The sequence below is a fragment of the Hordeum vulgare genome, chromosome 1H (assembly GCF_904849725.1).
Source record: "Hordeum vulgare subsp. vulgare chromosome 1H, MorexV3_pseudomolecules_assembly, whole genome shotgun sequence".
Taxonomy (NCBI): domain Eukaryota; kingdom Viridiplantae; phylum Streptophyta; class Magnoliopsida; order Poales; family Poaceae; genus Hordeum; species Hordeum vulgare.
Window position 1 is genome coordinate 234,649,244 of NC_058518.1, and position 25,590 is coordinate 234,674,833.

General features: G+C 43.5%; 2 protein-coding genes across 2 annotated transcripts in view; one reads left to right on the plus strand and one right to left on the minus strand.

Moving 5' to 3' along the window:
• The first annotated feature begins 659 nt into the window (after positions 1 to 659).
• On the plus strand, positions 660 to 1,755 carry LOC123429581 (probable E3 ubiquitin-protein ligase XERICO). Its single transcript, XM_045113612.1, has one exon. The coding sequence runs from the start codon at positions 1,059 to 1,061 to the stop codon at positions 1,380 to 1,382; it is 324 nt and encodes a 107-aa protein (XP_044969547.1). The 5' UTR covers positions 660 to 1,058; the 3' UTR covers positions 1,383 to 1,755.
• The window catches only part of LOC123429570 (DNA polymerase epsilon catalytic subunit A-like), a 31,122-nt gene continuing 7,078 nt past the window's right edge, over positions 1,547 to 25,590 (minus strand). Inside the window, exons 15-49 of the mRNA XM_045113602.1 lie at positions 25,328 to 25,432; positions 24,079 to 24,197; positions 23,874 to 24,015; positions 23,708 to 23,802; positions 23,392 to 23,497; positions 23,227 to 23,306; positions 22,927 to 23,103; positions 22,160 to 22,244; positions 21,964 to 22,044; positions 21,689 to 21,832; positions 21,474 to 21,569; positions 21,170 to 21,370; positions 20,915 to 20,969; positions 20,687 to 20,829; positions 20,190 to 20,617; positions 16,413 to 16,554; positions 16,131 to 16,328; positions 15,980 to 16,054; positions 15,710 to 15,900; positions 14,345 to 14,516; positions 14,189 to 14,253; positions 13,595 to 13,727; positions 13,411 to 13,512; positions 13,247 to 13,330; positions 9,000 to 9,074; positions 8,846 to 8,905; positions 8,166 to 8,422; positions 8,024 to 8,072; positions 7,641 to 7,801; positions 7,506 to 7,572; positions 7,172 to 7,297; positions 6,895 to 7,065; positions 3,055 to 3,258; positions 2,231 to 2,337; positions 1,547 to 2,138 (exon numbers count right to left, since the gene is read on the minus strand). Coding sequence (XP_044969537.1) covers positions 1,778 to 2,138; positions 2,231 to 2,337; positions 3,055 to 3,258; positions 6,895 to 7,065; positions 7,172 to 7,297; positions 7,506 to 7,572; positions 7,641 to 7,801; positions 8,024 to 8,072; positions 8,166 to 8,422; positions 8,846 to 8,905; positions 9,000 to 9,074; positions 13,247 to 13,330; positions 13,411 to 13,512; positions 13,595 to 13,727; positions 14,189 to 14,253; positions 14,345 to 14,516; positions 15,710 to 15,900; positions 15,980 to 16,054; positions 16,131 to 16,328; positions 16,413 to 16,554; positions 20,190 to 20,617; positions 20,687 to 20,829; positions 20,915 to 20,969; positions 21,170 to 21,370; positions 21,474 to 21,569; positions 21,689 to 21,832; positions 21,964 to 22,044; positions 22,160 to 22,244; positions 22,927 to 23,103; positions 23,227 to 23,306; positions 23,392 to 23,497; positions 23,708 to 23,802; positions 23,874 to 24,015; positions 24,079 to 24,197; positions 25,328 to 25,432 — 4,857 coding nt within the window. The 3' untranslated portion in view covers positions 1,547 to 1,777. The remainder of the gene's footprint in view (positions 2,139 to 2,230; positions 2,338 to 3,054; positions 3,259 to 6,894; positions 7,066 to 7,171; positions 7,298 to 7,505; positions 7,573 to 7,640; positions 7,802 to 8,023; positions 8,073 to 8,165; positions 8,423 to 8,845; positions 8,906 to 8,999; positions 9,075 to 13,246; positions 13,331 to 13,410; positions 13,513 to 13,594; positions 13,728 to 14,188; positions 14,254 to 14,344; positions 14,517 to 15,709; positions 15,901 to 15,979; positions 16,055 to 16,130; positions 16,329 to 16,412; positions 16,555 to 20,189; positions 20,618 to 20,686; positions 20,830 to 20,914; positions 20,970 to 21,169; positions 21,371 to 21,473; positions 21,570 to 21,688; positions 21,833 to 21,963; positions 22,045 to 22,159; positions 22,245 to 22,926; positions 23,104 to 23,226; positions 23,307 to 23,391; positions 23,498 to 23,707; positions 23,803 to 23,873; positions 24,016 to 24,078; positions 24,198 to 25,327; positions 25,433 to 25,590) is intronic.

Genomic DNA, 25,590 nt, shown 5'->3' on the forward strand with positions numbered 1-25,590 from the left:
ATCATTGTCTCGACTAGGCCTTGATGGAGTATCGTTGCATAGACAGGATGTAATTGGTACTCCCTCCGTCCGGAAATACTTGTCCTAAAGATGAATGTATCTAGACTTATTTTAGTTATAGATACATTCATTATATTCATTTTTAGGACAAGTATTTCCGGACGGAGGGAGTATATGTTAGATATTAATATATTGTATTCTGTTGAAAAAAATATCCACTAGCACATATACATAATTGATTAGGTTACATGAAATCTAGAACGATCCATTGGTACAGGAAGTGATGTGACGCGTTACGGGTACAGCTATGATGAGTGACCGCTCACCTTCGCCCACATTCCGCCTACAGCCCCAGTCAGTGTACCTAACCACTGATCACTCACTCGTTCCCTGCGGTTAATCCCATCTCTTGCGGGTTAGCGAGGTTGCTTAGTCATGGGAGAAGCTCCCCTGCTTTTGTGCAGATGAAGCAACATGCAGGCAGCATAGCGCAGCCGACCGACACATATGGTTGGCTACAGCCAACGAGCCCGTACAGGCCCTAGCTAAACATTTTTTTTTAGGAAGAAATATTACTGTAGGAGTATTAACATTCTACGTGCATGGTGTGGTTCCTTTTTGATGGATCTATCTATGAATGTACACCCCGCAAACAACAAGAAGAAAAAGAAGAAAAGACTGCACGTACGAAGTACAGTATACCTCATGAAACCTTGTGGTTGGTCAGAGTGGAGATACACGAATGATCGAGGTTGCCGCTTAATTAGTTAGCTTTCGCATCGCACAAGCTTTGTATCCACGGAAAGGGAAACGGCACTGGGGTTTCTAGGTGCGCCTTCTCCATCACCCCTTTTGCTAATGATTCCATGCAACACCCAAAGAAAATGAAAATGATTCCACGCGCGCACACACGCTCGCTCGCCTTATATAAAAGCCATCGCAGTCCATCTTGGATGCTGATCCACTCGCAGCAAATCTTGGCACCCGCATCAGCAGACACAGATATATCTGCATCGCGGTTTTTGATTCACATAAATAGTACTGTACTCGATAGGTAGATGGTGACGACGATGGGGCACGTGGTGGCGCTCCTCTCCGCTGCCCTCTCCGGCTCCGGCTGCGGTCGCCACGACGACCACTACTACTCCGGTGGCTGCTGCGTGTGCATATCGAGGTTCCATGACGGGGAGGACATACGGAGGCTGCCGTGCGGCCACGCGTTCCACCGGCACTGCGTCGACAGGTGGTTGGCGCTGTGCCGACGGACGTGCCCGCTCTGCCGCCTGCAAGTCGGCGGCGTTGGAATGGTGGTGGCGGATGAGCACCAGCTCAGCGACGATCTCGTCATCTGGTTCTCTTCCCTCTTCGTCGCCGGCTTGTAGCACTCCATCGCTGCGCTGCAGTGTAGGCTCTTAGTCGATGAGCATGTCAAGCATTTCTCATGGAAAAATCTCACCGCGCGCGGTGGGCCCTCCTAGTTCTACCCCTCTTCTAGGCTTTGCTTCACTGATATATAAGTGATTTTAGGCCACAGCGGACTCCGAAATAAACTATGTCTAACAGACAGACATCCTTCTCATTATATTTATATACAACATGGATCAAGTGTGCCCAACAAGTATCCATGCAAGCAATACATTCTTTGCGGCCGCAAGTTGGTTGCTTCGAAACAAGTTACTCCACCGCGCGCGCACACACACACACAAAAAAAAAAGTTACCATAACTAATTTACTATGCTACCCTAGCTGTTAACTGAAGAAGTACGACAGGCTTCAATCACCTGACCTCCAGAATCCATCGGACGCAATCCTGGAGCAGCTCGAACTTCTGACTCACAGCGACGTTCAGGAACACCCGCATCTTGCCAAGGAACTGCGGCGCCTCCTCCTTGCACCGGAACGAGCCTCCACAGTTGCACTGCTCCGACACATGGGCCGCCTTCACCTGCCTGCACCGGACGCACACCAGGTCCTGCAGGTGGTACAGCCTCTCTCGCTGCCGCACAATCTGCAGAAGCGCGTTCTCCATCTCCTCGCGGTGGTATGGCTGCCCGCACTGCGGCACCGCGCACCTCCACTCGTGGCCTTGGAGCGTCGAGTCGCGGCACAGATCAAGGTCCCGGCAGTCGTTGCAATAGCTGCCAGCATCACTCTATTTGTAAGACAGGGTGACAGCTAACACAACAACATCAAGGGGAAACGAAATCGGTTCGGATAAAAGTTGCAGTACCTGCAAATCACATTTGGGAGGATGAATGCCGCACAGGGATCTTGGAACTGTGCTTCTGGAGCAAATTCCTTTACGCGAACCAACTTTAACAAGTTCTTTCGCATTCTCTGTCACACATTTATATATATTGGATGATGAGAATAATAATAATAATAATAATAATAACAACAACAAAGGAGCTCTTTTGCGGGAATAATAAAGGGGTTAACTTTAAACCAGAACGCGACACCGTATTCTTAGACATGTACTCCCTCTGTACACAAACATAAGACATTTTTCATACATTTGTTTACAGAGGGAGCAATAAATAATTCAAAATCAGGAGGGGACAGTGCTACATTTAAGAGACCTAACTAAAATAGTCTGTTATGCACCGGCATACATGGCCCCACCATGGCAGCTCCCAGTTATGGGATGCGATCCCCAATCTCTATGTTATGTAGTCTATCCATTAAATTAAATTGGGAAGGCATCTTTTAGCTTGGTCCGTAAGCCAATACTGTATGATATAAGATCTACAAATTTGTTACCAAGATTTGGGGCCCCTATGTGGAATAAAGCAACCAAGAATGACAAGAATAGCTATAATATCTTGCCTCTTCTTAGCCCTAGTGCACAACAGGTCAGTACAGATGTCAATCAACAAAGAAAGCCATGCTATTAGACTGCATTTCACTTGATAACCAGATTGTGACACAAGAACAGTAGAGGTAGGACACTGAACCTCATAACAAAGTTGATGAGCAGATGAATAATACCGGTTTAAAGTTGCGAAAGACAAAAGGAAGTTATTACGGGCTGAATATTCTTCGATAGAGATTTACCAGAATATCATGCTGAACATTCTGATCGAGAGCAAGAACAGCACATATATGTTTAATGAACTCCAATGCAGCATCGCCTTTATGTAAGTGAGGATCAAGTTCTCTATTTGAAGGTCCAACTGATTCAGACTTGCCTTTTCCTTTGAAATGGAGAAGTATATCACTCACAATTGTGAGAAGCTTTTCTGCAAAATAAGTGCCGATCTGCCAAAAAAATAGATTAGAAGAGGTTGCATTTGATGATTCCGGCAAGGTATAAAAAAGGTGGTAAATTCCCGGTTGGTGGGGCGTACCTTCATGGACAAAAAAATGTAGTCTAAATGGCTAGAAAATTATATTTTAATGTTGGAAACATCATACTATATGAGCGTGTGCAAGCTAATGAAACCTACTACCACCAATGAGTTGAGCGGTCTCCATGATTTGCAAGGAAGACCAACATAAATAAATACTACAAGTACTTCAGTACCAAGGTGTTCAATTCACTAAAGCAGTAAAACCACGCAATGAAAATAAAAAGCCAAAAAGATTCTACATGTACTTCGATTTACTTTAAATATGTGCACGGTTTACATCTTCAAATTCATGGCAAGTTAAGGGCAACATAAATGAAAATAATCTGACAAATGATAAATTAAAAGTAATTGGACGGACAAATATCACAAGATTTATTATTCAAATTCCCAGAGAACATATCTTTTTCGTTTCAGAATTTCATGTCTAAATTTTGAAGGCTTTTAGGACACCCTTACATAATATATTACAGAAGACATTTTTTTCGTGTTAATTTTTTTCGGGAAAACGCAATGGACCTTTGCATTCATTTCATTGAAAAGAGAGATAGTTGTGAAATTACAGTCCTCCTAGGAGGTGGTTACACATATCGGATGGTCACTAGTGCACATCCCATGAGGCTGGCAGCACAACCCTAAACCCTTCGGCACCAGCAGTGGCCCAAAGCCTGGCCTCGTCTTTGGTCCTGCCCACGAGAGTGTGCACGGACGGCTGCGGGCGATCGAAAAGGCAATCGTTCCTATGCTTCCAAATCATCCAAGGTGTCAGGAGCGCCACGGATGCGAGTCCCTTGCGCATCAGCTGAGGGGTGTCCTGCCTAGCATGGTGCCACCAGTCGAGCAGGGAGCTTTCGTTGTCGGGCGGTCTACAGGTCGCACGCACCCAAGGAAGGAGCTCATGCCATACCTGCCGCAAGAAGGGGCATGATAGCAGGAGGTGGTGCAGCGTCTCTGGGGTCTGGTCGCACAAGGGGCAAGCCGCATGGTGCTGCATTCCATGCCGAGCGAGCCGATCCGCCGTCCAGCAGCGATCTAAGCTGGAGAGCCAGTGGAAGAATTTCACTTTCGGCGGCGCCCAACTCTTCCAAGATGAGGTTCCAGTCATCGGAGGCGATCGATCCGTGGAAGGATGCGTGGTAGGCAGATCTAGCGGTGTATGTGTCGGCCTCGTTACACTTCCAAACCAGCTTATCAAGCTCAATGGAGAGTGACACGCTCTCGAGGAGACGCCAAAGCAGCAAGTACTCTGCCAGATCTCGTGGACTCCCAGGACATCGTGGATGTCGCGCGCCCAAAGCCCTCAGCGACCGTCCTGCTCTTTCTCCGTCACTTGGGGATGGAAGCGTGGAGCAGGGGCATGGTCTCGTAGACGGAGCGCCCATTGATCCACCGGTCCTCCCAGAATCTAGTGCTCTCGCCGTTCCCGATGATCGTGTGGGTGCTCGCAAAAAAGGCGCATTCCTCAACAGAGAACTGGAGCCCAGCCCATGCACGGCGCACATCAGTTTTGTTGAACCATAGCCAACGAGTCCTCAGCGCCATGCCGGTGTGCTCCAAGGCGTGCACTCCGAGCCCACCAAGGCATTTTGGGCGTGCAACCCGGCGCCAGCTAACGTGACAGTGAGCACCGTTGGCCTCGACGCGGCCAGCCCAAAGGAACCCTCGCTGGATCCTCTCAAGTATCCTGATGATCTTCTTTGGCGGTGCCAACACGAGCAGCTGGTGCAGCGGGATTGCACCGAGCACCGATTTCACCAAGGCAAGGCGGCCACTCCCTAAAGTGATCGCCAAACCCATACTGGCGCAATACCTTGAACAGGAAGGGTCATGAGATGGAGTCGAAGGCGCGCGTAAGGTCGAGCTTGAGCATAATTCTGGGCGCCCAATTGGTGCAGCAGCTTGAGCGATTGTTGGACGAGCATGAAGTTGTCGTGTAGACTGCGTCCGGCGATGAATGTGTTCTAATTGCGGCTGACAAGACCATTAAGTTTGGAGGCAAGGCGCAACGACAAGACCTTGGCGAAGAGCTTGGCCACGATGTGTATCATGCAAATTGGACGGTAGTCGCTGAGCTGGTGGGCGTCCGCGCATTAGGGCAGCAAGGTGAGCAAGGCCTGGTTGAGCTTGCTAAACCCCCTTCCGCGGAGCGCGAAGAGCAGCTCGAACACGTCCAAGATGTACTGCCTAATGATGCTCCAGCATGCACGCAGGAATTCCGCGGTGAAGCCATCTGGCCCAGGTGCCTTGCGCGCCGGCAAGCGCTTGACCGCATCCCTGTTGGCTTTTGGTCCCTAGAATCAACCAGGAGCTACAAGGTGTGTGTACTTGCAAGCTAGCAAGCACACAAGCAGCTGGATGGATTCCTGGCAAAGCTAGCTAAGCTAGCGATCGAACGACTGATCGTCTAGCGAACGGAAAAAACTGATCGATGGCCAAAGGCTCGTATCAAGCCTTGTATTATTTCGTATTGCTTCTCGATGATCTGGTACAAAGTTTACACGGGGGTGCAAGTATATATATACTACTAAGGTGGACCTAACCCAAACCGAGTAGGAATAGATATCCTAGATGGATACCCATACACACACGGACATGGGATTAACTCACAATCCCATATCTCCTCGGGGCTGAACGATGCTCCCAGGCTCCCAAGGTCGCACGGCTCGATAAGATGAGCTAGGTCCAGCATGTGTGTCCGATCCACGACGGTGCCCAGCAGGCCGTCGAAGTGTGAGAAGGCCGCGTGTGCCATCTCCTCATGGTCCGTGAGAATCTGTCTGCCCATAGTAAGGATGTGCACACGATTCGGAAGGAGCATTGCCGGTGGAAGAAATTGGTGTTGGCGTCGCCGTCCTTGATGTTCGCAATGCGTGCCCGCTGTCTAGCAATGGTGCGCTCCATGGAAGCCATGCTGAGGTAAGCGAGCTTGAGCTGTTTGCGTAGCCAATCCTCAGGGGGTGAGAGTACGCGGTCCTCCTAAGCCTTGTCGAAGCACGAGATCAGCTCGCGGGAGATGGCTAGCTTGTCCCGGATGTTGCCCGTGGACTTGGCACTCCAACTCGTGAGGCGTCGGGCCGTGGCCTGGAGGCGCTTCGCTAGGCGCCGGAATGGGTCGACATCGTGTATTGAGCCCCACGCCGCCGCCGCCGTATCTTGGAAACCGTCAAGGCGCAGCCAATAGTCCTCGAAGTGGAAGCACTTGTGAGTCGATGGCATGGGGGAGCAATCCAGCAGCAATGGACAGTGATCGGACACGACCGACGCAAGGCAACGGTGGTAGCACTCGCCGTGCGCATCCTCCCAATCCGACATGCATAACACGCGGTCTAGGTGCACGAGCGTCGGCGGCGATTGCTCATTCAACCATGTGAAGCGGCGCCCGTTGAGATATATCCCCTTCAAAGCTAGGTCGTTGATGGCCCGACGGAATCTGCCCATCATGCGCCTATTGAGGCCACCGTTGTTTTTGGCTTTCGGCGATTACACTATAGACAATGTCAATGTCCAGAGTGACATATAATATATGAGCAGAGGATACTGGAATTACCTGCCCACGGAGGTAATCAACGACCTGTCCCTCAAGATTCTCAGCAGCCATGATTGTTATAGATGGAGTGCATGAGGTGTCATCCCTTACAGCTGCTCGACATGCTACTTGTTCTTTCATGTATTTCCATGGAACATAAAGGAACTCCGATACGATCAAGACAAAGTGATCCTGGAGATTTTAAAGAGTGTCAAGTGATTGATTATCAATTGCAGAACTGTTACTGAACATTTGACGCACAGTTGAGAACATCACAGTCAGCAAAGAGATGTCTGACCTGTGTAGCTTTGGGCAAGTATTCTGCTATATTCCAGCTTGACACGATGTCAATATCATCCTCACCATCTGAACTGTCTACAGATGTTACATTTTGTGTTTTAGCTTGAATCCCACCGTAGTTGTACTGAAACAGAAAACAGAAAATTAAACATCAAAGGTGGAAGCATGTTCTTAAGACGAACAGTTAATTAGTCCATCTTTGGTATTACCTATGATCCATATTACTTGTCACTCAAATGGATGTACCTAGAGACGTATTTCAATGCTAGATACTTCCATTTGAGCGATAAGTAATATGGATCGGAGGGAGTAACACAATTAAATATACAAACCTGATCCATGAACAGTAAGGAGTGCCAATAATGCAAAGGTTCCAGCTCTATCCACTCAAAAAGATCCCTAAAACACAGATGCTCTTAGTTTCACTTAGGTGACACACATATCTGCAGTGGGAGGTCAAACAGTACCTTGTCTGTAAGGTTTTCAGCAAGCTATCACAGTATGCACGTGCTGACGGCAAGTCCACTTTTCCAGTATCTATGATTATCTTAGAAAAGTTTGCAAAGATAACATTAGCTCCAAGCTTTCGGAACTCAGCTAACAATAGAGCAAAGACCTTCTTCATGACCTGATAAAGTTTGACAGCCCAAAAGAAAAGACAGGGTAAGGAAACTTACAGGCAGAGAAACAAATGTCCACAGGGTATCAAATGATACAGAAATAGAGAAGAGCATTCATCACTAAGGAAAATACTTATTACACCACAAACGAATTAGCAAATAACAGGCAACCTGTAACTCTTGCAGCAATAAAAGAAGTCACAGACTGACAGAGAAGTAATTTAACTTACATTATGAAGGAGACGATGGAGAGCTGGGTCATGAAGTCTTGATCGTGGGCTGAAAATGTAGACATGAGAATGTCAAAAGAGCATATTAAAATTAGAAAAACAATTATTAAGAGGTTCAAGTGCAAACATATTGAATAATAACCTGCAAAGCCAACGGTAAAGATGTTGCAATATCGCATCAGCAAATACATTTCCAGAAGACACTGCATCTGAGATGCATCTTTGAATGAGTTGTTTCAGCACTTGGAAAGCAGGTAGACACAAGCTGGCGTCATTATAGTCAGTTTCGGTGGCATTTGGGCCAGGTGGAATGTCATTTTCAAAGTTGCCGATGGATCCTCCTTCCATTTCATCCACTTGACTGCTCTTAAGGAGAGAATTAACCGCCAAATGATGAATCTGCAGAAGAAATATGTGCAAATGTAACTAAATTGCCAGGAGATACATAACCACATGTAGATGCAGATTTGCAAGAGGCCAGGTGCCAGACGCCGGATCAACTCTCCCATCTTTGAGCTGTTTGCACTAGCAGCATGGGATATTTGGAACCAACAGTTTCAAGGTTTAGTTCTTCCAATCATGGAAGCATAGATTTCAAGGCCTATCTCTGCTGGTTAATAGGACACCATTAGGCTACATATTATCTACTTCCTAGAATGCCGGTAGTTTTGCTTTCTTTCGTTTGGGGCCCTCCATTCAGCCATTTTTAACTTTATAAATATTTAGAGTTTATTAATATAGCACAGTAGGAACCCCTCCTACTGTTTTCAGGGTGAGCTTATTACACTCTATGATGTCCAGGCAAAAGCATTAGGGGCCTACCTTAAGCTCAACAGAAACCCTCCTATAAGCGCCAGGATATGTTAGTGCAGGTTGAATGACCTGCAAAATGAGGTCATATTTAAGTCAAGCAGCAAAATAAAAGGAAAGCATAAAAAACCAGGCAGTCTTAAGACAGCCAAAGAGGGCTTCTCACTTCATCAGCAAAGCATGTATCTCCTTCATATGTGCCGCCTAAATCAGGAATACCATCATCAGATATCCATAGTACCTAGCATGCACAACATGTCAGAAAGAAACTTAAGGATTAGATGTCCATACCACACCCTGCTAATTGCACTCAGTTTTGTGGATAGAGAAAAAGGGTTCCAATGTATAATTTCTTGAAACTAATTTTGAGAAAGGACACATGCAAGGGCCAAAGAACTTCTTTTTTTCGAGAAAACGCAAGGAGCGCTTGTGTTTCATTTCATTGAAAAGGTGGGAGATTACATGCCTCCTAGGAGGTGATGGTTACAAGGCCAGTTCGTCATCAATGGACGTCCCAGGAGGCGGGCAGCACAATTCTCAACCCTTGTGCCCCAGCTTGTGCCCAACATTTGGCTTCTACTTTGATCCTATCAACTATGCTTCTATCGAGGGTCTCGCGTTGTTGAAGACTGTTTCCAAATCATCTAGGGGACAAGCATTGTGATGGATTGTAGAGCCTTGTCGAGTGCGGGCGGGGTTTGTTCCTTCGCTCGTTGCTACCAGTCATGCAAGTTAGGCTCGTTACCTGGTGGTTGCACTGGTATGTGCGTCCAGTCTAGAATGGTGTGCCAAGCTTGCTTGGCCAATGGGCATGCTAGAAGCAAGTGGTGGATTGTCTCTGGCTCTTGGTTGCAGAGGAGGCACTTTGGGTGGTGCTGCAGGCCGCGTCGGGCAAGTCTCGCTGCCGTCCAGCAGCGGTCTTTGTTGGCAAGCCAGTGAAAGAACCTAACATGGGGCGGCACCCAACCCTTCCAGATGAGCTAGTCGCCCAGCTTTGTTCATGAGCTATGCCTTCCATGCCGGGAGCCTGGCCGCCACCGAATCGATGAGGGGTTGCAGCTGGGCAGCAGTGGGGCGGCGGAGCGTCAGCGGGATGCCCAGGTAAGTGATATGCAATTCGACCACCGGCCATCCCAGTTGAATGATCATCGCTGCAATTTCGGGATTGCCATGGATGATGGTAGCTGAGCTCTTGGCATAGTTGACTCTGAGCCCGGTTGCTCTGCCAAACAAGGTGAGGATCCCCTTGATGGCAGCCACGTCGTCCTGCGTGGCATGGCAGAACACCATGACGTCGTCGGCATAGAGGGAGATCGCCGGAATGTCACGTCTGTGGTGGAGCGGGCGAAGTATGCTGCACTCATGGGCGCGTCGAATGAGGCGGCTGAGGGTGTCCACGGCGAGCACAAAGAGCTGTGGGGATGTCGGGTCTCCCTGGCGCAGGCCACAGCGAAACCAGATGGGTGGTCCGGACTCGCCGTTGAGCATGACGCAGGTGCTGGAAGTCGCAAGTAAGATCGCCAACCACTCACGAAATCTGGTTCCAAAACCATATCGGGCGAGAACCTCAAAGAGGAAAGGCCATGATATGGAATCGAAGGCCCGCGCGAGGTCCAGTTTCAACATGATCCGCGGAGCCACGGGGAAGAGGGACAACGCTGGAATGTTGAGGTGGAGCAAATTGAAGGATCAACTAGGTGTAGCATTGTCGAGTGATTTTCGGATCTGTCACCACAGAGCAAGCAGGGAAGCAAATCTGCTCCAAAAATTGGGCAGAACAGCAGTGAGCACTTACGGAATGTGGAGAAAACATGCTGGCAGGTTGTGAAGAGGGGATGAATACTTTTTTTGCTAATTACATCCTTTAGAAAGAAAACAAGGCCAGGCGGGTAAGTGGGTAACCCCTTGGCATATTTTTATAGAAGGAGCAAGAAACACGGTTATAATATCTGCTCCATGTGGGGATCGAACCCGGCTGGCCTGGAACACTATACAGTGTCCCTACCACTGAGCTAGCACTCAGTTCTCTACCAAAACCACCCTTTGTAATTGAATCAAGGTGTAGTAGGCAGGAGTTTCCCGAGTCAAGAAGAACTTGACAAAGCTTTCGCATATTGACATGATACGCAAAACATTTGCGTATTGAAATGATAGGCGAAGTTTTTGCGTACACATAAAAAAATCGACCAGAAAGCAATTGGTTCCTTGCAAAAAATGGCCCTAGTCACTAAGTTTTGAATTTTGCTTTGCCCTTTTAACAATACAAAAAAGAATCAACTTCACCATCCTGAAGTCTGAAACAGTTTGTAGCGCTATACCAATCCAATGTTCAGTTTAAGACATGGCAGTAGTCAGGAGCATTTGCCTTGTGAGGTGGAAGAGCTTTCTTGCAATTACCTTGGACTGCCTTTGTCCATCAGAAAGTTAACAAAAGCCCAAGTTCAACCTGTTATTGATAGAATTGCTGACCAACTTCCAGGATGGAAGGCTGAAATCATGAAACGGGTTGGTCGAGCAATTATGGTTAAGGCTGCACTAACCTCTATGGTTAAAGCAATTGAAAATCAGAAGAGATTTCTTGTGGAGAGGAAGGAAAGAGGCTAGAGGTGGTCACTGTTTGATTGCATGGCTGAAGGTTTGCTGATCCAAGGAACTTGGAGGTCTAGGTGTTCTTGACTTAAAAGGTTGGTCCCTGCGAATGCGATGGCTTTGGTTGTGCATAAAACCCAGCCGGATAAACTTTGGGCCAGATTCACTGTACAAGTTGATCCTTGTGTTAAGGCTCTCTTCTCCACCGCTAGTCTCGGTGGTGGATGATGGTCGTAACACCCTATTCTGGACAGGTTGATGGTTGGAGGGGAAGTCATTTGCTGATCTTCTCCGAGCCTTTTTGCCCTCATTCCTAAGCACCTGGCTAATAGTCATAGACCTACTGATCCACTGACTGGGCATTGCTGTGTTTAGGATATACAGGGCACTCCCTCAGCGGCTGCCTTGTCCAAATATTTAGATATATGGGACCTTGTGTCTGAAGTGGAGATCCAGAATGATATACAAGATTTAGAGATTTGCTGGAGATGGTCAGTATTCAGCAAAAAACGGCTTATGCTCTTTATTGATTCAGTTAATCTGGAGCATTGGAAGTTGATCTGGAAGTCATGTGCCCCTAAGAATGTCAATTCTTCCATTGGTCGGTTGCCCATGATAGACGATGGACGGCTGACCTCCTTTCTCGGAGGGGTTTGCCACATCCAGAATGCTGCCCGTTTTGTGATCAACACCAGGAAATGATACATTATATCCTTGCATCTTGTATCTTTGCAAAAGAGACCTGGTCGCTCCTGTTTAGATATATTGGTCTCCCTGACTTGGCGCCCCAATCACCTTCTGCATTTTTCTTTGACTAGTGGTCCAAAATCATCTCTATTGTGCGAGGTTTTATGCAAGTTGGCTTGAACTCCTCGCTTGGTACTTGAATGATTTGGACGCATCAAAATGAATGTGTATTCATCGGGTGTTCACCTAATGTCCAAGGGGTGCTGCTGGCCGTGTCAAGTTCAGCCTGGACGAGGCTGTAGCTGTGGCACTAGAAGCTTGCATCGGTGGACTTTGCAGCAAGCTTGAGGTCGTATCACTACTAGGCCGCGTGCTTCACTTCTATGTATCCTCCAAGCACGTTGGCCTCCAGATCGTCTCAATCCAATTCTATGGGTGTGTTTGGATCGATGCCTACGGCAGCCAAGCCAATAAAATTGGGCATCAACCAGAGGGTGGGCACGTGTTTGGTTGTGGGCATTGTTTACAAAGCATCCAGCTTCAGACGCTTAAGCGTCGCTTAAGAGACAAGGCGCCCTGGCAGCGCCTTAGATATTTGCCTGCTTTAGGCGCTTAAGAGCCCGCTTTAGGCGCTTAGGCGTCGCTTAAGCGTTAGAGCGGGTGGTGCTTGCTTTAGGTCGCTTTACCGCTTTATAAACAATGGTTGTGGGCCAATAATTTGGCTCGCCCGGAACGATGCTGCTTCACCAGTTCATTTTTGCGCCAATGCATTGGCGAGTTGCCGGCGGCTAAAAGCTGCACCAATTTTCCGGCAAGCCTGTGGTTTGGCAGGCCGAGCAGGGACATCATCCAAACACACCCTATAGATGTGATGCTTTTGCTCTCAAGATCTGGCTAGATCAGCTAGAGGCTAATTCTTGAGCTAGTGCCTAGCTTTCTGCAATTTCATCCCTCTGTTTACACCCCCACCAAAATATTCTCAAATTCAATAAAAAAATTACTACCGAGGCCTCCCCTGCAGTTTTCCGCTCAAAAAAGTGAAGGGGCTCACCTCAAGGAACATAACAGAAGTAAAGTGTGATTTAACCTATTTAGATAAAATACAGCCTAATTACATCAACTCGAGATTAAACAAACCTGTTGTTGATCATGCAACGCCCTTGAGAAGAACACATCAGCAGTAAAAAGAAGCCAATCAAGTTCAAAGTTTCCCAACGGCACCTGTTTCAGTAAGAATTGGTGTAAAGTCATTTTCATGTGAAATGAGATAATTCACTAGAACCACAATAAAGAACCCCTACATGTGCATATCTAGCAAGTGAAATTCTTTCATTGAACCATTGAGTTGATGCAGCACAACGCTGCATGCTTGTTCTACCAGCTGTCGCTTGCCAGCCAAGAGCCTGGATAAATAGGTGTAAGCAAAACAACAAGGCAAAGAAAAAAATGCAAAGAAAATATAACCATTGGTGCCCCACTACATACCTGATAGTTGTTGTCCCGTGCATTGCAAGGAATGGTTACACACGGGAAATCATCAAGTGCACGTACAGATTCCCTTATAGCTTGGAGTTTAGGACATTCAATGATGCCTATGACAGGTCCAGGATGTTGTTGTCTGAAATATTTCACTTAGTTTATCGTAAGAAAATATCTGAAATAATTATTACTTGGCTAGTTTTCTTTTGTTGAAAGCTTTGACTAGTATATTGCTAATGACCCAGACAAATATTCTTCAATTTAATAACATTTGATCAATACAAGACTACTCCATTATTGGTGTATGTACACATATTTACAATGCTATTATGCATCACAACTTTGCCAAAAAAAGAATATTAAATTGAGATTATGCTGATAATTTTAGATTCAGATAGTTATATTAAACATGACTGGCCAGTACAGGTAATCAGCAAGTTACCAACAAAACCAGGCTACAGAAACTGAATACATACATGTTCATACTTGTTAGTGCCACAGCTTACTGAAGCAATTCAACAGCACAGACAACTCATAGAAAGACTGAAAGAGACTGATGGAATATGATTGATGCTTGACTTAAAGGGAAAAATGGCTTACCTGTACTCAAGTAACATTCGTTGCACATATTTGCTACCTGCATCCATTGATGTGTGGTAGTCCACCTAAATTAAAGAATCAACAAATCAGAACTTAGCAAAGAAACAGCAGGGTCAAGTTTGTGTTTTATGAATCATTTTTCCCAGTCATACATACATGGAAAGTAAGATTTTCATGCAAAGGGTCAGCAGTTTGGCAAGCATCCCGAAATTGCTTTTCAAGAAATGCAGGTGACAGCTCTTTATTACGGAAAGGATTGACAACCACTGCATGTACTCTGAGAGATGTAGGGAAGTACATGACATATACAGCCCTTCCTTCAGACAAACTGGAAATAGGAGAATCAATAGATCAGTGTCAAATTAAAATCAACATTTTACTGTAACAAGAGCACAACGGCTTATGTACGGAAACAAGAATAGCATTGAAGTTGCCAGTTATCCAACATATCAGTACTCGAGATTATATAGTTTTGATTGGTAAATTACAGGGAAATTGCTTTTGGATCCCAGGCCCTATGGAGCCTGAATTTTTTTTAAACACAAAAAAAATGAAGTTTAAATAATTTTTGAAAGTACTCCCTCCGTCCCAAAATTCTTGTCTTAGATTTGTCTAGAAATGAATGTATCTAAATACTAAAACGTGACTAGATACATTCATATTTAGACAAATCTAAGACAAGAATTTTGGGACGGAGGGAGTAATACACATGAACATAGGGATGTATGCTACATCAATGTACAATTTCATGATGAAATGCATTTTGGTACAAGACTGCAGGTTACACACAAAAAAAATGATGTATTTCTAGATCACACAAAATCATGTAATCACTCTAAAAGTCCATGGTTTTTTTTGTGCAGCTCACACCAAAACGTATTTCATCATGATTTTTTAGAGAAATGTACTCCCTCCGTCCCAAAATAAGTGACTCAACTTTGTACTAACTCTAGTACAAAGTTAGTACAACGTTGAGTCACTTATTATGGGACGGAGGGAGTAGCATGCATCCCTATGTTCATGTGCATTTATTTTCAGAATCTTTTAAAACTCAAAATATGATTAATTTATATTCTTTCAAAAAACAGGCCCCATGGAGCCCGGCAGAAAGAAACCCACTATCCTAATGTTCGACCTACCATGCATTTACGAGGGTAAAGATAGTTTTACTAGTAATGGTCTAGTTTCATTAAAATCAATCATTGGGTCCTGGAAAGGATTAAAAATAACATCTCACTCCATAAGTGCTTGAATGAATGAACTTCTCTTGCACTTTCTACTTTTACAGAGACAAATAATGGCTTCAAGTGATCCCTCAAGGTAAAGTATATGATGAGTGAAAAATACAAAGATAATGCAGAAATAAGGCATTAAAGAAATAATAGTATCTCATGCAAAATATCTTTAACTCTAGTTGTACAATGATATTTACAACAAGCATAATATAGAAGTGGTAATAAAGCACTTCAAATCAATTTAGATAGCAATTGTAGGTCTTCTCGCAGCTATTGTCAGGCCTACCTGTGGTATAGATAGAAAAATGAAACTGTTTGTTCCAGGTATGAGAACTCTGCAGTTGTTTTCATTTGCAACTCAGCAAGATCCCATCCATCTTGGATATTTCGTTTCTTTGCAGATTTGTCCACTTTACAGACACAACCAATTTGGAGAATAGCATTTAGCTCCAGTGGAATTTTCGTCTCATATATGCCCTAGATGCAAGCCCAATGTCTGTAAGGGGATAAAATAGAAACAATACAAGACCATATGCACAAGTTGGCAAATACTCACTTCAACATCTGGCTCTGCAAGATGAGCAGCAAGTTTTCTTCCTTCAGTCCTGAACTGTTCTTCACTAGTTACAACCTGGATGCTACAGCCATTAGTATGTAATCCAAATCGCATCCTTAGTTACTTTCCAGCTGATGTTTAAGATTTTCACCTCAATGAGATTGAAAGATGGTTTTCCATGAGGAAGAATCTTCTTTACACGCCTTCCTGGAAACTCATCTGTGATAGGAGCTTTCGTGTTTAGGTAGAAAACTCTAGGCACGTTGATGGGAATCTTGAACATGATCCCATCAGCAACAACCCATGCAAAAAAACGGCCAGGCATTGTACTTGGAGCAAGCTGGATTATCTGATGCGGAACATATATATGAACTCGTCAATTGTCAATAAATTTAACTACAAATACTACAGAAAAAAATGAAAATTTACATGCCTGCCAATGTGATCTAAAGAGGGACAACTCTTGTTTCTGGAAAAATGTAGACCGATTCCTACCATTGCCATGTAACTGACTGCCGTTTCTTGCAGAAAACAAATTATTACTAGGACCCTCAGAAGAGGCTGCAGCACCCAACCTGATAAAAGCAGAAGCAAACATGAGCATTGATTGTCCATCAGTACTTAGTTTACTCAGCTTAGTCTCAATTGCATTAGTGTTTCCAGCATAACAGTAGATGAGTTCAAATAACATAAATTGTCTATTTAACCCATACAAAACATGGATGGTCCATTGCTTGAAAAAACATATTAAAAAAGTTGTTCTCGATGACATCTGGAACTGCTATGCTTTGAGAAGGCAAAAGAGGAGCAAGACGCTTACAAGCAGCTATTTGGATGTGAAATGGGATCACTACCGTTTAGCTATCTCGGGATTCCTATTCATCATAGGAGACTGACGAATAAGGAATGGAAACGTATTGAAGATAGATTTGAAAAAAAACTTAGTTCTTGGAAGGGCAAACTTATGTCATATGGAGGGAGGCTAGTATTAATAAACTCCGTTTTAACAAGCCTGCCCATGTTCCTCTTGTCTTTTTTTGAAGTACCAGTAGGGGTACGAAAAAGACTAGATTTTTACAGATCTCGTTTCTTTTGGCAAAGTGATGAGGCCAAGAAGAAATACAGGCTGACGCGTTGGGATATTTTATGTAGACCAAAAGAGGGGGGGGGGCATTGAAAATTTGGAAGTGAAAAACAGATGCCTAATGAGCAAATGGATTTACAGGTTATCCACAGAGAACGGGGGGATGTGGATTCAAATATTGAAGAATAAATACTTACATTCCAAAACTTTAGCCCAGGTTACAACTAGACCAAATGACTCACCTTTCTGCAAAGGTCTAATGAAGATAAAGGTGACTTTTTTTCAGAGGATGAAATTTGTAGTTGGTGATGGTGCATCAACAAGATTTTGGAAAGATACTTGGCTTGGGGACACTCCTTTAGCACTTCAATACCCCATGTTGTATAATATTGCACAACGTAAAGAGGGCTATGTGTCCACGGTATTACAATCGGTACCTCTTAATATGTAGTTCAGGCGAGCTTTAGTGGGAGCATGCTGGAATGCATGGTTACATCTGGTCAGAAGACTTATGCAGGTGCAGCTAACTGACCGGACAGATAGTGTTCGATGGTTAGCTGCAAATGGTATGTTCTCAGTAAAGTCTATGTACACGGATCTAATAAACACTGGACCGCTCTCCAGATCATTACATATTTGGAATATCAAAGTGCCGCTCAGGATTAAAATCTTTATGTGATTTATACACAAAGGTGTGGTATTAACCAAAGATAACTTGATAAAAAGAAGATGGGGAGGCAGACCTAACTGTTGTTATTGTGATCAGAATGAAACAATAAGACACCTCTTTCTAGATTGCCCTCTTGCAAAACTACTTTGGCGCACGATTCATATAGCTTTCAATGTTACACCACCTACATGCATAACATCGTTATTTACAAAGTTGCTCAATGGAGTAGACGCTAAAATATTGAAACCTAACAGAATTGGGATCTGTGCTCTATTTTGGGCTATATGGAATACCAGGAATGACATGATCTTTAATGGCAAGAACTTCAACAACTTTTTGCAGGTTATCTACAGAGTGACGTCTTGGATCCGTACGTGGTCGTTACTCAGCAATGCAGACTACAGGGAGCTTATGGATATTGCGTGCAACCGATGGGAGATGGTCGCACGGGTTATCTTCAACCGGTTTGGATGGCGTGCTAATAATAGGCTAGGTGTATAGGCATCGTAGTCTGCTTTTAGCTACGCCGGATATGGCAGTTTTTTGCATATCATCTTTGTTTACATTTTAAGCCTCGGAGCTTTGTGGATCTAAGACTATGTTTTGAACTTATTTTAATAAGATGGCTGCATGCATCGATAGATGCAGAGGCCGGGGGCTCGTTTCCTCCTTTTCAAAAAAAAAATGGCATCTGGAACATTGGAACCTGGTGCAGCTATACCACAGTAAGAGTTCAACTACTTTATATGGTGTCTTGATCTCATGGGCAGGCAACAGCTACAAAAATGGCCAGAGCACTGCTTAGGCCAGTATAGCTTGACTCGGCATATCGGCTCACAAGCTGAAGCTGAGGAACAGGGAGACACTCTATTGCTAAACTAAAGTACACTGCCCACATAGGAGCGCCACACTGTGTACATTGAATTCAGTCGGCAACAGTTGTATTCTCAAGGCAAAACAAGATGAGTAGATGTTGGCAATTGGCACCCATTTTATGCATTTGCCAAGCAACCAAGGTTTTATACTCTTGCATAAATTGGTACGTAAATATTAAATGTGGGTTATTATTGGTGATGGGCAACCTTAACCCAAAATCAAAGAATGTATCTTTGGAACTTGGTTTGCAGATAAGCATGGAACTCAAGATAATTCATGGCAAGATCTCAAAAAAATCAAAGTGATGAACTCAAATCAGTGTAATCTGGCGTCCATGAGCGCCGCTGTTGGGACTGGCACTGCAGCGGACCCACCATCCTCAGACAGGACGTAAACATGCCAGTTTTGGAGGTTTGACTGAGTTCAGCACCCATCTGGTTCGTAGCTCCACTTTTGGCGAGGTCCCTTTTCTACCATGTGTTCAATGCGTCCAAGACATAGAAAAGTATGGCAAGGTTTCCTTAGGCTAGCCAAAGTGTGGCTCTGATTTCAATAACCTAACCATAGGCAAGTTTGGTAAAAAAAATGCTGGAAACTCTGGCAGCCTTAGTATATGAACCAAGCATCATGCTCTTTGAAATGAATCTGCCTGGACTGCAAATTAGAATTTGAATGTGGGAGAGAACAATAAGAAGACATCTAGGAGGACGAGGAAGAGTCAGAGACAAAACCCAGATAGGAAAGTCTGCCACCCGAAGGGACCAAGCTCATCTCTCCTCAACTATGAAAGGGGATTTGTCCCATTGGTTTTGTGCATCCAATCACATGAGTTCCGATTTTGAAGCTTGTCTTATTTTAGTTGATAGGGCAGCAGAAATCTGCTAGGTTCCAGACCTTAGCTTTACATTATATGATGATGACAATACAGCCCTTCATATTGCTCTAGTTGGCTAAGTGCTACTTCTACCTTGCCTCTTCTTTCTTGGTGATCATCTAGTATACAGGAAGCGTTTTCTTTATATTAAAAGCATTTCTATCTAATTAGCAGAAAGTATCTGCAACCCAAAGGGACCAGGCCCATCTCTCCTCAACCATGAAAGGCGATGTGTCACTGGTTTTGTGCATCCAATCCCATGAGTTCTGATTTTGAAACCTATCTTATTTTAGTTGATAGGGCAACAGAAATCTGGTAGGTTCCAGACCTTAGCTTTACATTATATGATGATAACAATCCAGCCCTTCATATCGATCTAGTTGACTAAGTTCTACTTCTACCTTGCCTCTTCTTTCTTGTTGCTTATCCAGTATACGGGAAGCGTTTTCTCTGTATTAAAAGCATTCCTATCTAATTAGCGGGTCACTTTAAATGTAGTGATAAGGTCGATTTTGTGGATCCTTGCGTTTTAGTTTGTTTCTTGGTTTTGATTGCGCACAAGATTCAACACATCCTTACGATCAAGGGTCATCACAGCAGCTAGAGGTTGTCACCATAGCAATATTTATTAACATCAAACAAAAGGGTATAGATCCAACAGGCACAAAATATTTGATTGTATTATAGTTTAGTTGTGTATCATTACCTCCGACGTTTCTTTTGTTCGCGGACATATTTCCATTTTCTCTTCCTGGCCTCAAGCCATCCTTGATAATCAGTACTTCTATCAACCCTTTCATCAGCAGAGTCATCTCGGAGTGGTTCATTTGACCTGATTACAGATTTTTGCTGGTTTTTGCAATGACCCAAACTAGCTTCTGCTGATGGTAACCCATTTGGATGATTTTCTTTGCCCATGTTAAAACCATGGGATGCAGTCACTTTTCTCAAACCTTTGTCTGATGTCAATAAATCCTCTATGTCCCCAGTTCCATTCAAGTTATGCATCCCCATGTCTTTATTCAAGGGACTGAACATATCACGTAGTTTGCGCTGGCGAAATCGATCATCCTTCTCTCTGACCTTTTTATGCAACCAATCAGGATGAAGAACTCGGGGAACAGGATTTGAAATCTGTAGAGTTGAATTTCTCAGAAAATGGTGCATAATAATTAACAGGAACAGGAAAGAGTTATATATTACCTTTTGCATCGCTGCAGGAATAGTTATGATCTTCTGAATAGCCGAGCTTAGGCGCTGTTTGTAGTAAGACCAATCAAGAATAAATCGGATGTTTGCTTCCGTAGAGACTTTGCACCATTTTCTTAAATAGAACTTTGCAACCTCTGTCGAATACAAGGATAGCAGAGAATGTAAGTAAGTTGAACAGTTTGGGGATGCAAAAGCAGCAATTTGCATGAAAAATATTACCAGCATCTGTCTCAAAAATAGCCACCGGAACAGCACGTTCGCTCACTGGGGTGCCCTACATGATTTGGGAAAGACAAAATAACCATAAACAAATTAAATACAACAGTTCAATCCACTTAAAATTATAGGAGCAAACTATTGCCATCAAATGAATGAGGGGATTTTTGTCCAGATGCTGAAAGGGTCACATAATTTATTGGCAAATATAAAGAATTATAAGTTGCAGGGTAAAAAACTTAACACTATAGTACTTACTTGTGGCTCTCGGGCAACTATATATTGGCAATGCAGTCCTTTGTCTTTAACCATTGAATCTCCAAGGAATTCCGCAAGTCTTTTTGCTGTAGTTACAGCACATGACTTCTGTTCTCCATAGTCAACAAGGGACTTACTCATTGTGCTTGACTCCGATATGAACCCAAGCAACTCACTGTCAGAAATATCAATTCCTTGATTCTGCAATAGACAAATATTGTTAATAATACTGCATGTGTTTAACAATGCAAGTGAGTAGGTTAGACTTAAAAAGGATACGATGTGAATTTTGCAAACCACTTACGTCCAGTAGATCTAACCAGCGGTTAGCAACAGAGGCAACAGCTGCATAGCACTCCTCTAAAGTAGAGCCATGGAGAAATTTATCAAATACCTCTGCCTACAAATGAAAACATAAATCAGAGAAAATAAATTAGCCATACACTAACTGATGTAGTAGTCCCTGTATTCTGGTTTAGGACGCAGAAATCTGTAACTGATGCAGACTGGAGCATGTACCTGAAAAACTTTGATGAGCTTCAGCTCACCTCGACGCTTAATCTCAAAACCTTTAAGTTCTGCCAGGGTGCCATCTTCGTTGAAGACAGCATACCTCTTCTTTATCAGAATCCCTTCCTCTTTAGAGGCAGGTAGAATCATGGCCTGTAATTTTAGCATGCATTGTGACATGAAAAAAAAATACAATCAGTTTTGGGATTAGACAAACTAACTTAGATCGGGGAATGGAAATATTGCATGAGTAGAAGGAAAATGGTCCTAATAAATCACTTCACCTTGTATGGTCCATCAACCTCAAATTCGATGGAGCATTCACTATTTGTTGTATATAGCTTGTTTACAGGATCTTTCAGTGTCTAACAGGACAGCACAGGAATAGAGCAAATATTATTCCAGTTGTTAGAAAGAAGAATATCAACAACGGATGAACCTGATAATTTAAAACATAACTTGCAGAAGAACTACTCTTACTTGATATTGATCATTGGTGTTGGTTCTTGCAACATCAACATTAAGCATCACACATGGATAAGATATTGTGAGCTTCTTCTCAGCTCTGCAATATCATGAACTAGTGTTAGCATACTAAATTGAGTGTAAAGATGAAACATGGGAGCGTCAGTTTATAATAAACTCGGTAAACAAATTATTTTCCTGGATAGACAGTTACTTGTTTTTATATTACCTTAAATCCAAAATAAAGGCAGCTATGAATATGATTCACATGAAGTTAAGAACTGAACATTCTTCAATTTTGGTCACTCGCATACTGAGGTACCCAGTGCTGAAAGCTCCTACGCAAGGTGGGGTCTGGGAAAGGGAATTTCTAGACAGCCTTACCCTTGCATAATAATGCTGCAAGGAGGCTGGTTCAAACTCAGGACCTCCAGGCCAAAAGTGGAGAGACTCTACCAGTGCCACAAGTGGAGAGACTCTACCACAAGATTGAACTCTCAAGCAAAATAGTAGCATCACATTTTTATAAATTTTACTACAGTATTATGATCAGAATAAGTATAGTTGAACTAGTGTCTTGGAGAATGCGCAAAAAAAATCGCACTAATGACAATTCTACATACGGCATCTCGCCACTAACTTGTGCCTAACTCATTGTTCGAATTACAACAGCAGCTTTTCTTATGAAAGAGAACAGACTAGTGATAATCAGGCAAGCACGATACTCAGCAGAGACAAATACTTCCATTGAAATACAACAAATAGATAATTAGTGTCCTCACTTTGTCTTGAAAGTAAAATTCTCTGGGAAAGAACCAGGCAAAACACACCAAATGCCATCTGTGTCAAGTTCCAGTGGTCTTCCAATTTTGTCTACAAGTAATCGAGCATTTTGGATGATCTTTGCACCAGTATATGTTACAACGCCAGCCATTTCCATAGAGTACCATCTTGCACCCCTAAATCAGAAAGTACATTCGCTATTACATACCTTCCTTTGTACAGAATAAGCTAGTATTACATTTCCATGGAGTACAATACATGAAGACAAAGGAAGTACTGTCTGTATAAGTTACACTTACTTGCGCATAACATATCCATAAAAAGAATTTAATATGCACTTGTGAGCAAGTTGCAAAGAATCATATAGCACAACCATGTCCTGCAAAAGTAAAGTAGACATGCACTAAGAAGAAAGCTCAAAATGACCGAAAATATAATAGGCACCTAAATAGGCATCACTGAACCTGTGCTTCCTGAATTTTGATAGAATTTCCACTGGCTTTTGCTTCTGACAGTTTTCCTTTCCATGTTTTATTCAGGCCTTTGTATTCATACCTTCTATCACGAAAGCTGCAGCACCAAAAGAAGGGGAGATTTTAGAGCAACTCCACGGAAAACACTAGCAGACAATAGTATGAAATCAACAAGAAAGTGCAGTTTTCTTCATCAGAAACTATCATGTGAGATTCATCCAAGACCAAGTTACTATATAGTATACCATAAAAAAATTGAAAGCTAGTATATCATCAACTTTATGGTTATAATGAACATCTGACAGACCTTCGCACTGTATCTACGTAGAAAGAATTTTCACGCATGCATATTCCAGCTTCTCTAACTTCTGTAATTGGTTTGTCAACTACTCTTTTGTACGCCTGCATTGTGCCAGAAGTATAGTCAGCGAAGGCCCACCAAAAGGGTTAATCCATGAATTCAAATATACTACCTTCTGGCAGTACTTCTTCAAACGATCCTTCAGCTTTAGTAAATGCTCTGGTTTTGAGAGGTCAAGGAAAGGCTTTGAAGATGTAACCCCACCAGCTTGAATCATCTCTGACTCAATTTGCCTCTTTATATGATGATAGTCACTACAAAATAGAATAACATTAGAACGGAGACTCAACATATTCATGCAAGTTTGTAAAGCTCACCTCTTTTTTGCCGTGTAGGTTTCTCCTCGCCAGACCCATTCGAGCGTTCTAAGGCAATTCTTTCCAGGGCGATTGAAATCACATGCTGTGCAGTCCACGTCTGTAACTATGGATGGTGGCTGCCAACAAGTGTGGAAAAAACTTAATTTGGTTTGCTGAGTTATAATCATGCAAAGGCACGAGAGGCGATGTGACAAAGCTGAATGTTTCTGGTGATCTCTTTCATGGTATAGCGTCATTGGCATATCTCATGGATGTGTAGAACTGTCATCTTCAGACATAATATAAACCTCCGCCTAGGTAAAAGAGGACAGACCCAGTGCTAGAAGCTCCCACACCAGGTGGGTCTGCAGAAGGATTACACGAGGCAAGACTTGCCCCTGCACAGTGCAATGCAGAGAGGCTGCGTCGAACCCAGGACCTCTTGACACAAGTGGGGAGTACTTCACCACTGCGCCAGGCCCGCCCTTCATACCCCCGCCTAGGTGCCTGCTGAAAGATGTATCTAACAGCTTACACTACCCACCATTCCATAATGACCATAACAGCTTAACGTTTAGCTCAACTGGTTTGTTCATGAAACTCTATGGTACAGCAGCAAGAAATCATAAGCTATCCAGCATCCCTTGTGCTGATTTGACACAATAGACCTGTGAGACTTGACGTGAGTGACAGTATTAGAGTATGAGTGAATTGCTTACCTCCATCTAAAGACACGTGAACTGAGGTGAAACGTAATCGCTCACTCTGACCAATTTTGGTGCCAGTGACAGCAGGGCTGCTGCTTGCTCAGCTTTGCCATAGCTCGGCTTAGTTGGCTTTGCCACTTTTTTGCTTGCCTTTTTATTTGCTTTCTTGTTTCAGTTGGTTGGGTTTGTACTTCACAGTCTTCTCAGCGTTCTTCTTTGAAGAAACAAAGACACACTTGATGTGTATTTGAGAAAAAGATTTGGGGTGAAAACATCTAGTGCTAAACATGCCTCACGAAATTTTGTTAATGCAACAGTCCAGATTTCCCATCCAACCTTCATATTTTCTATAACTCTCAGAATGGTGCTTAAGCAAACGGTCCCCGAAAAGATTCTGCGTCTCAGCCGAACAATCCTCACAAATCACCACATCACGAGAACGCCAGAAAAGTAAGTTCCACTATCGCTAACATATTATATCGATAAAACCTAATCACTCATGGAATTATCAATACCAGCAATACAGCATTCAAATACTTCATTGAATTATAGAAAAATACCTGGAGCCTGTTTGTCAAAATGATATTTGGATACATTGCAGCAACATCCAGATGATATATAAGAGGGCATTCTTCACGAGTTGGGTGGTCTCGCAAAGAAACAAGCTGTGAATTTGACATAACAACAAAGGTCAATCAAGCATGGAGCTGACAAGTTATTAAATTTTATCGATGCCAGTTATGTAGCTATTATGTTCAGCAAGATCCTTCTATAAGAAAATAATTAATATCCCTGATACATTAACAACAGATATTTATGGTAG

Bases quoted from the DNA above. Each gene is read 5' to 3' on its own strand.
- LOC123429581 (XM_045113612.1), top strand. From the start codon at position 1,059: ATGGTGACGACGATGGGGCACGTGGTGGCGCTCCTCTCCGCTGCCCTC.